This window comes from Narcine bancroftii, chromosome 3, assembly GCF_036971445.1.
Source record: "Narcine bancroftii isolate sNarBan1 chromosome 3, sNarBan1.hap1, whole genome shotgun sequence".
Classification (NCBI taxonomy): Eukaryota; Metazoa; Chordata; class Chondrichthyes; order Torpediniformes; family Narcinidae; genus Narcine; species Narcine bancroftii.
The window spans coordinates 186,983,776-186,996,633 of NC_091471.1; the positions used below are offsets into that span (position 1 = coordinate 186,983,776).

The 12,858-nt window shown below is 35.6% G+C and overlaps 1 protein-coding gene across 1 annotated transcript in view; it reads right to left on the minus strand.

The window, feature by feature from the left end:
* LOC138757943 (uncharacterized) overlaps window positions 1-12,858 on the minus strand; it is a 35,604-nt gene that overhangs the window by 11,226 nt on the left and 11,520 nt on the right. Inside the window, exon 2 of the mRNA XM_069926128.1 lies at window positions 8,093-8,260. Within this exon, the coding sequence (XP_069782229.1) occupies window positions 8,093-8,251 (159 nt within the window). The 5' untranslated portion in view covers window positions 8,252-8,260. The remainder of the gene's footprint in view (window positions 1-8,092; window positions 8,261-12,858) is intronic.

The window sequence follows — 12,858 nt, forward strand, 5'->3', positions numbered from 1 at the left end:
TTGTCCTCCCCTTCCGAAAATCAACTATAAGCTTCTTGGCCTTGGTGATGTTGAGAGCAAGATTGTAGTTCTAGCACCGCCCAATAAGATATCTATTTGTATTCTGACTTGTCATAGAACCACAGAACATTACAGCACAGAAACAGACACTTCTAGTATGTGCCAAATTATTTTTCTCTCTCGTCCCACTGACCTGGACCAGACCATAACCTTCTCATCCATGCACCTGTCCAATTTCTTTTTCATCTTTTTATTCAGCCAACAATGGTAGTGTCATCAGTGAATTTGTAGACTGAGTGAAGTCAAACATGGCCACACAGTCAGAAATGAACAGAGAAGAAAACCAAGCACATAGCCTTAGGAGGGCACCTGTGTTTTTTAAAAAATTTTTATTTTTCACACCATAAATCACATTAGCCATGATACACACTTTTTCTTTTTCACACATTTACAGTGACTTTTTTCTCTCTCCCCCCTCCTCCCAAGCCACCTCCCCACCCACCCCCCTCCCATCCATTTTAGGTATACAATCTAGATTACGTTAAACCAGTCAGACAATGTTGTCATTCAACAAAAATACACCAGAAATTCTACTGAGTCCATTCTTTTCTTTCCTTCTCCTTCCATCAACTTAGGTAATGATTGTCCCCGGTAGGTTTTCGCTATTGTATTTAATGTAAGGCTCCCATATTTGTTCGAATATTTCAATATTATTTCTTAAACTATATGTAATTTTTTCTAATGGAATACATTTATTCATTTCTATATACCATTGTTGTATTTTCAGATTATCTTCCAATTTCCAGGTTGACATAATACATTTTTTTGCTACGGCTAGAGCTATCTTAACAAATCTTTTTTGTGCATCCTCCAAATCAATTCCAAATTCTTTGTTTTTTATGTTATTTAGGAGAAAGATCTCTGGATTCTTTGGTATATTGTTTTCTGTTATTTTATTTAATATCTGATTGAGATCTTCCCAAAATTTTTCTACTTTCTCACATGTCCAGATTGCATGAATTGTTGTTCCCATTTCTTTTTTACATCGAAAACATCTATCAGATACTGTTGGGTCCCATTTATTTAACTTTTGAGGTGTAATGTATAGTCTGTGTAACCAGTTATATTGTATCATACGTAGCCTCGTATTTATTGTATTTCTCATCGTTCCAGAACATAATTTTTCCCATGTATCCTTTTTTATCTTTATATTTAAATCTTGTTCCCATTTTTGTTTAGTTTCACCATTTGTTTCATCATTCTCCTTTTCTTGCAGTTTAATATAAATATTTGTTATAAATCTTTTGATTAACATTGTATCTGTAATCACATATTCAAGGTTACTTCCCTCTGACAAACTCAAACTGCTTCCTAATTTATCCTTCAAGTAGGATCTCAATTGGTAATATGCCAGCGCTGTATCTCCAGTTATATTGTACTTATCTCTCATTTGTTCAAGGATAAGAATCTACTTCCTGAAAAACAATTTTCTATTCTTTTAATCCCTTTTTTTTCCCCATTCTCTTAAGGAAAGGTTATCTATTGTAAAAAGGAGTAACTTATTTTGCGTCAATATTAGTTTTGGTAATTGATAATTTGTTTTATTTCTTTCTACATGAATCTTCTTCCAAATATTGAGGAGATGATGTAATACTGCAGAAGTTCTATGTTGTTCTAATTTTTCATCCCATTTATATAATATGTGTTCAGGTATCTTTTCCCCTATTTTATCTAATTCTAATCTCGTCCAGTCTGGTTTTTCCCTTGTTTGATAAAAGTCTGATAGGTATCTTAATTGTGCGGCTCTATAATAATTTTTAAAGTTTGGCAGTTGTAAGCCTCCTTGTTTATACCATTCTGTTAATTTATCTAGTGCTATCCTCGGTTTCCCCCCTCTCCATAAAAATTTCCTTATTATTTTCTTTAACTCTTTGAAGAATTTTTCTGTCAGTTGTATTGGCAATGCCTGAAATAAGTATAATATCCTTGGAAAAATGTTCATTTTAATACAGTTTATCCTTCCTATTAGTGTTAGTGGTAAATCTTTCCAATGCTCTAAATCGTCCTGTAATTTTTTCATTAGTGGATAATAATTGAGTTTATATAATTGGCCGAGATTTTTGTTTATTTGTACACCTAGGTATCTTATTGCCTGCATTTGCCATCTAAATGGAGATTCCTTCTTAAATTTTGAGAAATCCGCATTATTCATAGGCATTGCTTCACTTTTATTTACGTTTATCTTGTAACCCGACACTTCTCCATATTCCTTCAATTTCTTATATAATTCTTTTATTGATAGTTCTGGTTCTGTTAAGTACACTATAACATCATCTGCAAATAGACTGATTTTATATTCCTTGCCTTTTATTTTTATTCCTTTTATATTATTATCTATTCTTATCAATTCTGCTAGTGGTTCAATAGCTAACACAAACAATAAAGGTGATAGTGGGCATCCCTGCCGCGTTGACCTGCTTAAGTTAAATTGCTTTGATACATGTCCATTTACTGTCACTTTCGCTAACGGTCCCTTATATAATGCTTTAATCCAATTAATATACTTCTCCGGTAAACTGAATTTTTGCAATACTTTGAACAAATAATTACATTCTACTCTGTCGAAGGCCTTCTCTGCGTTTAAAGCAACTGCTACTGCAGGTGCTTCATTTCCTTCTACTGCATGAATTAAGTTAATAAATTTACAAATATTGTCTGTTGTGCATCTTTTTTTGATAAATCCAGTTTGCTCTAAATTTACCATTTTCAGTACCTGCTCTGCTAATCTGTTTGCTAATAGTTTAGCTATTATCTTATAATCTGTGTTTAGTAAAGATATTGGTCTATATGACGCTGGTGAGAGTGGATCTTTCCCTTGTTTTAGTATTACTGTAATTATTGCTGTTTTACATGAATCTGGTAAGCTTTGTGTTTCATCAATCTGGTTGATTACATCTAGGAGGGGCGGAATTAATAAGTCTTTAAATGTTTTGTAGAATTCTATTGGAAATCCATCCTCTCCTGGTGTCTTATTATTTGGTAATTTTTTTATTATCTCTTGTATTTCTACTGTTCCAAATGGTTCTGTTAATTTATTTTGTTCCTCTATTTGTAGTTTTGGTAGTTCCATTTTAGTCAAAAATTCATCTATTTTCCCTTCGTTTTCAGTTCGGTATAATTGTTCATAGAATTCTCTAAAATTTTCCTTAATTTCTTTTGGATTATATGTAATTTGTTTGTCTTTTTTCCTTGATGCCAATACCATTTTCTTAGCTTGTTCTGTCTTAAGCTACCATGCTAGGATTTTGTGCGTTTTTTCCCCCCAGTTCATAATATTTCTGTTTTGTCTTCATTATATTCTTCTCTACCTTATATGTTTGTAATATTTCATATTTTATTTTTTTATCTGCCAATTCTCTTCTTTTGGTTGTATCTTCCTTCATTGCTAATTTTTTTTCTATATTTACTATTTCCCTTTCCAACTGCTCTGTTTCCTGATTATAGTCCTTCTTCATCTTGGTTACATAACTTATTATTTGCCCTCTAATGAATGCTTTCATTGCATCCCATACTATAAACTTATCTTCCACTGATTCCATATTTATTTCAAAATACATTTTTAATTGTTTTTCAATAAATTCTCTAAAATCCTGCCTTTTAAGTAGCATGGGGTTTAATCTCCATCTATACATTCTTGGAGGGATGTCCTCTAGCTTTAGTGTCAATATTAAGGGTGAATGGTCCGATAGTATTCTAGCTTTATATTCTGTTTTTCTTACTCTATCTTGCATACTAGCTGATAACAAAAATAGGTCTATTCTTGAGTATGTTTTATGTCTAGCCGAGTAATATGAATATTCTTTTTCTTTTGGGTTTTGTTTCCTCCATATATCCAAAAGTTGCATTTCTTGCATTGATTTAATTATAAATTTGGTTACTTTGTTCTTTCTGTTAATTTTTTTCCCAGTTTTATCCATATTTGAATCCAAATTCAGGTTGAAATCCCCTCCTATTAGTATGTTCCCTTGCGTATTAGCTACCTTCAAAAAGATATCTTGCATAAACTTTTGATCTTCTTCGTTAGGTGAATATACATTGAGTAGATTCCAAAACTCCGAATATGTCTGACATTTTATCATTACATATCTCCCTGCTGGATCTATTATTTCCTCTTCTATTTTAAATGGCACATTTTTACTAATTAATATAGCCACTCCTCTTGCTTTTGAATTATACGATGCTGCTGTTACATGTCCTACCCAATCTCTCTTTAATTTCTTGTGCTCCAATTCAGTTAAGTGTGTTTCTTGGACAAATGCTATATCTATTTTTTCTTTTTTCAGTAAATTTAGCAGTTTCTTCCTTTTAATTTGGTTATGTATTCCATTAATATTTAAAGTCATATAGTTCAACGTAGCCATTTTATACTTTGTTTATCTTCCCTCTCCGTTTTTCCATCATTACCTTTCCTCCTTTTCCATTTCTGTTTGCTTATTTTAAACCCTTTATAAGACAACATTCCTAAAACATCAAACATTTTCCTTATTCTCCTATTTATAGCTTCTTTAGCCCCAATCTCCCCTTCCCCTCCTGAGTTGTCCTTTATCCCTTGTCGGACAACCACATCTCCCCTCTCCATTTGGGTTTCGAATCCACTCGCAAGCGTCAACTGATTTTGCAGTGACCGCTATTTCCCCCCACCCAGCCCCCCCAGAAAAGATTTCACTTTTCATATGTAACAAAGGTCACTCTTTTAATTCCCTCCTTATTCTCTCTATTCCATTACCTTCCCTTATTAATTCTTGTCTATACTATCTATATTTTCCTCTAAATACAGATACATTCACGTATGCACATTATACTTATACACTCTTATACCTGTTTACCCACATACATATCAATCATGATAATTTCTACTCTCATTACACGTCTTCATCCCTCAGTCTATTTTGTAATTGTTCTGCAAATTTTCGTGCTTCTTCTGGATCCGAGAATAGTCTGTTTTGTTGTCCTGGAATAAATATTTTCAATACCGCTGGATGCTTTAGTATAAATTTATACCCTTTCTTCCATAAAATCGCTTTTGCTGTATTGAACTCCTTTCTCTTCTTTAGGAGTTCAAAACTTATATCTGGATAAATGAAGATTTTTTGCCCTTTATATTCCAGTGGCTTGTTGCCCTCTCTTACTTTTTCCATTGTCTTCTCCAGTACCTTTTCTCTTGTAGTATATCTTAGGAATTTTACTAAAATAGATCTTGGTTTTTGTTGTGGTTGTGGTTTAAAGGCCAATGCTCTATGTGCCCTTTCTATTTCCATTTCTTGCTGTAGTTCTGGACATCCTAGGATCCTAGGGATCCAATCTTTTATAAACTCTCTCATATTCTTGCCTTCTTCATCTTCCTTAAGGCCCACTATCTTTATGTTATTTCTTCTGTTATAATTTTCCATTATATCTATTTTCTGAGCTAACAGTTCTTGTGTCTCTATTGCTTTTTTATTAGATTCCTCTAATTTCTTTTTTAAGTCCTCTACTTCCATTTCTACTGCTGCTTCCCGCTCTTCCATCTTGTCCATTTTCTTTCCTATTTCTGTTAAGGTCATATCTATTTTATTCATTTTTTCTTCTGTGTTGTTTATTCTTCTTCTTAAATCATTAAATTCCTGTGTTTGCCATTCTTTAAATGACTCCATGTATCCTTTAATAAGAGAAAGTATATCCTTTATCTTGCCTTTCCCTTTCTTCTATTTCACTGTACTCTTCCTCTTCCTCTTCTTCTTCCTCTGGGTTGGCCATCTGTTGTTTCTTTGTTGCCCTTTTCTTCTCTTCTTTCTTGTTTCCATTGTCTTCTGTGTTCTCTTCTTGCTGCAGGTGTTCTGCAGCTGTCGTTGCCGGCTGTGGAGATCGACTCCCCAGCTGGTCACCTCTCCCGTCGGTGTGTTTTTTTTCATGCGCGGTTGCGCACTTTTACTCGGCTCAGCGAGCCATTTTTGTAGTCCCATTTTTACTGATCTGAGGGAGCGGGTTTCTCTCTCCACCGCGGGCCTCTTCAAACAGGTAAGGCCTTCTCCTTCTTCCTTCGTTGTCTTCTCTTCCTCTCTTCTTACTGTTGATTTCGATTTTTCTTTTTTTGTCGCCATCTTCTTTCCACCTTTATACTCATTTTTCTTTAACTTTTATTTCTGTGCCTTTGTGTTTTCCTTTGTTTTTTCCGACTTTTCTGGAGAGGGCTGGAGTTCACCGTCCGGCCACTACTCCATCACGTGACTCCTCCGGAGGGCACCTGTGTTGATGGCAACATCACCTCCTCCACGCTGACCAATGAGGAAGCTGAAGATCCAGTTGCAGAGGGACAGACAGTGACATATAGTTTGCCAATGAGTTTTTCTGGTTGGATGGTGGTGAAAGCCAAGCTGCAGTCAATGAACAATAGCTGAATGTTGGTGCTCCTGTGATCTTGGTAATCTAACACAATAAAAGTCCAATGAGATGGCATCTACTACTGACCTGTTGGGACAATATGCAAATCAATGTTCAGGTCCTTCCTGTGACAGGAGTTTATGTGCTCCATAACCAACCTCTTGAAGCACTTCAGAATGATAGATGTCATGGCCTCTGGCTGTCAGTCATTGAGGCATATCACCTTGCTCTTCTTGTACATCCAAATAATAGACATCTTTTAAAAGCAAGTGGAGACATCTTGACTATTGCAGCATGATATTGATGTCCCAAGACTCCAGCCAGTTGGCTCTCATAGGTTTTAAGGGCCCAGCCATGCACCCCATTTGGGCTGGAAGCTTTTAGGATCCAGCCTCCTGAAAATGTGTGCCGGATGCAGAAAGTAGGAGAGTCACCAGGAGCTGTGGAGATTTGCTAGAGTCTGTCACTGTTTTCCCTTTCAATGCAAGCATAGAAGGCCCTGTGTTCGTCTGGAAGTGATGCATCACAGTTCATGATACTGCCTTTTTTCACTTTGCAAGTGTGAAGTCATGCCATACCTGTTGAACACCTGAGACTCCAGATTGGTTCAGAACTGTTGCTTTCAGGCACCTGGTCTTGCTGCACATCTCTGAATCTCCTTATTTAAACTCTACAGATTTTCTCTTAAATGGTTTTACACATCTCTTGGTTTATCTATGGCTTCTGGTTAGGATGCATCCAGTTAGTCTTAGTAGGAACACACTCATCCACACATTTTGTGATAAAGTTGGTGATACATTCATTTAGATCCAATACCAAGTCCTTAAATTCCAGACAGTCACAAAGTCACTTTTCTACCTCTGCTGATCATCTCTCTGCAGTCTTCCCTGTTGGTAGTGCTCTTCAGTTTCTATCTGCATGCAGGAAGGAGATGCATGGTTCAACTTTCCAAAGTTCAAGTGTGGAATGGTGTGGTTGGTATCCTTGATGGTTGTGTCACCGTGGTTGAGAGTGTCCGATCTCCTAGTGTTACAGGAAACATGCTGGTGGTAGCGATGCATGATCAATTACACAAAAATTAAAGTTGCCAAAACTGAAGGCTTTTATTTGCAAAAGATAGATAGCATCCATGTGTTGGTCCCTCACACTGACCAGGACTCGAACTAGGGCAAGTGTATGGCATGACAGCCTTTCTGGGGAAGAAAGGGGAGGAGTCACAAGCTGGCCAGTGAGAGCAGGGTCAACCAGGAAAGATCATGCAATTTACATATGACAAATACGTACAATTGTGGTTTCACCACAGGTAGTTTGGGAGGACCTTCTTCAAGGTTGATCTCCAGCAATGACTGAGAAGGCATCAGGATACGCAGCATGGTGTTTGTTGATCAACACCAACGCTATCTATGCATCTAGCAATTGTATATACTCTGATGCTTCAGTGAAAATTATCTGTTTGTCCAACCTCTCCTTCCAGCTCATACATTCTAATTCAAGCAACAATTTCGCAGACCCAATGTCCACAAAGGTCCTACATTTCTCCCTATAATGTGATAACCAGAAGTGAAATGTAGTCTAACCCAAGTTACAACTCAGTGATCTAACTGAATGATGGAATGGAATTAGAGCTGAATTGTTTCTCCCTATTTCTATGTAGCATTAAAAATTAACCCACCTTGGTTTCCACCTCTTCCATCAGTTCAACAATATCATACGGCAGGTCCTTTTTGTACGGAACAGGATATCGACTGATTGGTTGCGTAGGGTTCCCAGACTTTATGCTATATTTCACTTTGCAAGCAACAGTTCTTCCTCTTGTCCATCTTGATCCCATTGTGAAAGACTAGAATGGAGAAAAACATATAGCCAGCAAAATTTCAACAGGATCAGTGCAGAGTTTTAAAGACACTACTTCCCAAAAATGTGTCAGATTTTAGAATGATGTATTGAATGGGAGAATGAACTCATTGTGACTCTAAGACAGGCTGTAACATAATAAGGAACGTCATACCTGTTGTCCTTCAGATATATACAGCTCTATTAATTTAGAGAGTTGTCAACAAAGGATGGGAAATTTCTGAAAGCCTTCAAATGTGTCATAAAAATAGATAATTTGAAAAATGGCTATGAAATTATTCGATGTGTGCCTATAATCACAATGCATAAACTGAGATGACTGCTTCACAGCTACTTCGGAATTGGGGACAGTGAATAAATGCTGCAAAAATGGAACAATGTGTTGAATAGCACAGAATCTGATGCTGCTGTTACAGATACTAAATACTATTGTAACTGTGACTATTTATTATATATCTTTCATATTTATAATCTCCTTCCATACGTTAAAATATTATTGCAGTGTAAGTTTTTTTAAAACGAAGTAGCAGTTTGGCTACAGCAATACATATCTATGACAATATCACAACCCCAAACTGTTATTAAATGAATCTCTCACAAAACAAGTAAATAGTACATATTTTGAGTCGTGGAATGATACAGCACAAAATCATACAGCCAAGAATGGCTGTCGATACTTAATAGAAAATAAGTCACTCCCATTCTTCATGCTCATAAAATAGCACAGGAACTGTGGGTTGACCAAAATGTCAATTAAAATTAATCTTGTTCCTGTCTGCCTGAATGTAGTTCACATTCCTCCACCCCTGCCTGTTTATGTGTCAAACCTTTTAAATGTTGACATCATATCTACTTCGACCATCACCTATCCACCCTCAGCAGCACGTTCCTGGAACCATGGTTGTGCAAGAGCAATTTGCCTTGTAAATCTCCTCAGATCTTCTCTCTTATCACCTTAAATCGAGACGAGGTTTCCCCTCGGCCTCCAAAGCTCCAGAGAAACAATCCGTTTGCACTCCCTCTTCTTGTAGCCACTCCTCTCCCATCCAGGCAACATCCCATTACTATAAACTTTCCTCTTACATTTAACCTCTCAAAATGCAGAACTTCACATTCTTATCATTAATATTTTTTGAATATTTTATTTACATGTAAAATAAAACAGTTCACTCAAACTTCAATCAACAACAACAAGACTTTAACAGCAGGAAAATAAATAACAAAGGACAGGGATCCTCACAGCTCAGTGGGTGGCCTATGGGCCAATGTCCATTCCTAACTTCCCTTGATCAGGATCAGGGCGAGGGAGAGGAAGCTGCAGCAAGGAATGGGGAAACCAATGCAGTGCATGAATGGCTGCCAGATCTTATGAAAGGTACTGTATTTGTTTCTCAAGTTATAACTTATTTTCTCAAGGGGAACACAGCTCTGCATTTCCCTGTTTCATCGTTCAATATTAAGACTAGAGTCGGACTTCCAAATTACCACAATGCACTTCCTGGCCAATGCCAATGCAACTAACACAAATTGAAATTGAAATTTGGACAGCTTCATTGTAAGCCTTACATCCATTATATTTCCCACCAGGAACAACTCTGGGTCCTGTGGAAATCGCTTGCCTATAATTTTCTCCAGGACTTGGCCAGATCTACCCAAAAGGGCCTCACCTTGGCACATGACCAGGTTGTGTGCACCAACATCCCGGTTGCAACACCACATCTGAAACATTGGTCTGAGAGTTCTTTTTTTTAAAAATTTTTTATTTTTCACACCATAAATCACATTAGCCATGATATACACTTTTTCTTTTTCACACATATACAGTGACTTTTTCTCCCCCCCCTCCCTCCTCCCAAGCCACCCCCCCCACCCCGCCCCTCTCATCCATTTTAGATATACAATCTAGGTTGCATTAAACCAGTCAGACAATGTTGTCATTCAACAAAAATACACCAGAAATTCTACTGAGTCCATTCTTTTCTTTCCTTCTTCCATCAACTTAGGTAATGTTTGTCCCCGGTAGGTTTTCGCTATTGTATTTAATGTAAGGCTCCCATATTTGTTCGAATATTTCAATATTATTTCTTAAACTATGTTATTTTTTCTAATGGAATACATTTATTCATTTCTATATACCATTGTTGTATTTTCAAATTATCTTCCAATTTCCAGGTTGACATAATACATTTTTTTGCTACGGCTAGGGCTATCTTAACAAATCTTTTTTGTGCATCCTCCAAATCAATTCCAAATTCTTTGTTTTTTATGTTACTTAGGAGAAAGATCTCTGGATTCTTTGGTATATTGTTTTCTGTTATTTTATTTAATATCTGATTGAGATCTTCCCAAAATTTTTCTACTCTCTCACATGTCCAGATTGCATGAATTGTTGTTCCCATTTCTTTTTTTACATCGAAAACATCTATCAGATACTGTTGGGTCCCATTTATTTAACTTTTGAGGTGTAATGTATAGTCTGTGTAACCAATTATATTGTATCATACGTAGCCTCGTATTTATTGTATTTCTCATCGTTCCAGAACATAATTTCTCCCATGTTTCCTTTTTTTATCTTTATATTTAAATCTTGTTCCCATTTTTGTTTAGTTTTACCATTTGTTTCCTCATTCTCCTTTTCTTGCAGTTTAATATACATATTTGTTATAAATCTTTTGATTAACATTGTATCTGTAATCACATATTCAAGGTTACTTCCCTCTGGTAAACTCAAATTGCTTCCTAATTTATCCTTCAAGTAGGATCTCAGTTGGTAATATGCCAGCGCTGTATCTCCAGTTATATTGTACTTATCTCTCATTTGTTCAAAGGATAAGAATCTACTTCCTGAAAAACAATTTTCTATTCTTTTAATCCCTTTTTTTTCCCCATTCTCTAAAGGAAAGGTTATCTATTGTAAAAGGGAGTAGCTTATTTTGCGTCAATATTAGTTTTGGTAATTGATAATTTGTTTTATTTCTTTCTACATGAATCTTCTTCCAAATATTGAGGAGATGATGTAATACTGGAGAAGTTCTGTTGTACCAATTTTTCATCCCATTTATATAATATGTGTTCAGGTTTCTTTTCCCCTATTTTATCTAATTCTAATCTCGTCCAGTCTGGTTTTTCCCTTGTTTGATAAAAGTCTGATAGGTATCTTAATTGTGCGGCTCTATAATAATTTTTGAAGTTTGGCAATTGTAAGCCTCCTTGTTTATACCATTCTGTTAATTCTAGTGCTATCCTCGGTTTCCCCCCTCTCCATAAAAATTTCCTTATTATTTTCTTTAACTCTTTGAAGAATTTTTCTGTCAGTTGTATTGGCAGTGCCTGAAATAAGTATAATATCCTTGGAAAAATGTTCATTTTAATACAGTTTATCCTTCCTATCAGTGTTAGTGGTAGATCTTTCCAATGCTCTAAATCGTCCTGTAATTTTTTCATTAGTGGATTATAATTGAGTTTATATAATTGGCCTAGATTTTTGTTTATTTGTACACCTAGGTATCTTATTGCCTGCATTTGCCATCTGAATGGAGATTCCTTCTTAAATTTTGAGAAATCCGCATTATTCATAGGCATTGCTTCACTTTTATTTACGTTTATCTTGTAACCCGACACTTCTCCATATTCCTTCAATTTCTTATATAATTCTTTTATTGATAGTTCTGGTTCTGTTAAGTACACTATAACATCATCCGCAAATAGACTGATTTTATATTCCCTGTCTTTTATTTTTATTCCTTTTATATTATTATCTATTCTTATCAATTCTGCTAGTGGTTCTATAGCTAGCGCAAACAATAAAGGTGATAGTGGGCATCCCTGCCGCGTTGACCTGCTTAAGTTGAATTGCTTTGATACATGTCCATTTACTGTCACTTTCGCTAACGGTCCCTTATATAATGCTTTAATCCAATTAATATACTTCTCCGGTAAACTGAATTTTTGCAATACTTTGAACAAATAATTCCATTCTACTCTGTCGAAGGCCTTCTCTGCGTCTAAAGCAACTGCTACTGCAGGTGCTTTATTTCCTTCTACTGCATGAATTAAGTTAATAAATTTACAAATATTGTCTGTTGTGCGTCTTTTTTTGATAAATCCAGTTTGGTCTAAATTTACCATTTTCGGTACCTGTTCTGCTAATCTGTTTGCTAATAGTTTAGCTATTATCTTATAATCTGTGTTTAGCAAAGATATTGGTCTATATGACGCTGGTGAGAGTGGATCTTTCCCTTGTTTTAGTATTACTGTAATTATTGCTGTTTTACATGAATCTGGTAAGCTTTGTGTTTCATCAATCTGGTTGATTACATCCAGGAGGGGCGGAATTAATAAGTCTTTAAATGTTTTGTAGAATTCTATTGGAAATCCATCCTCTCCTGGTGTCTTATTATTTGGTAATTTTTTTATTATCTCTTGTATTTCTACTGTTCCAAATGGTTCTGTTAATTTATTTTGTTCCTCTATTTGTAGTTTTGGTAGTTCAATTTTAGTCAAAAATTCATCTATTTTCCCTTCTTTCCCTTCGTTTTCAGTTCGGTATAATTGTTCACAGAATTCTCTAAAGTTTTCCTTAAT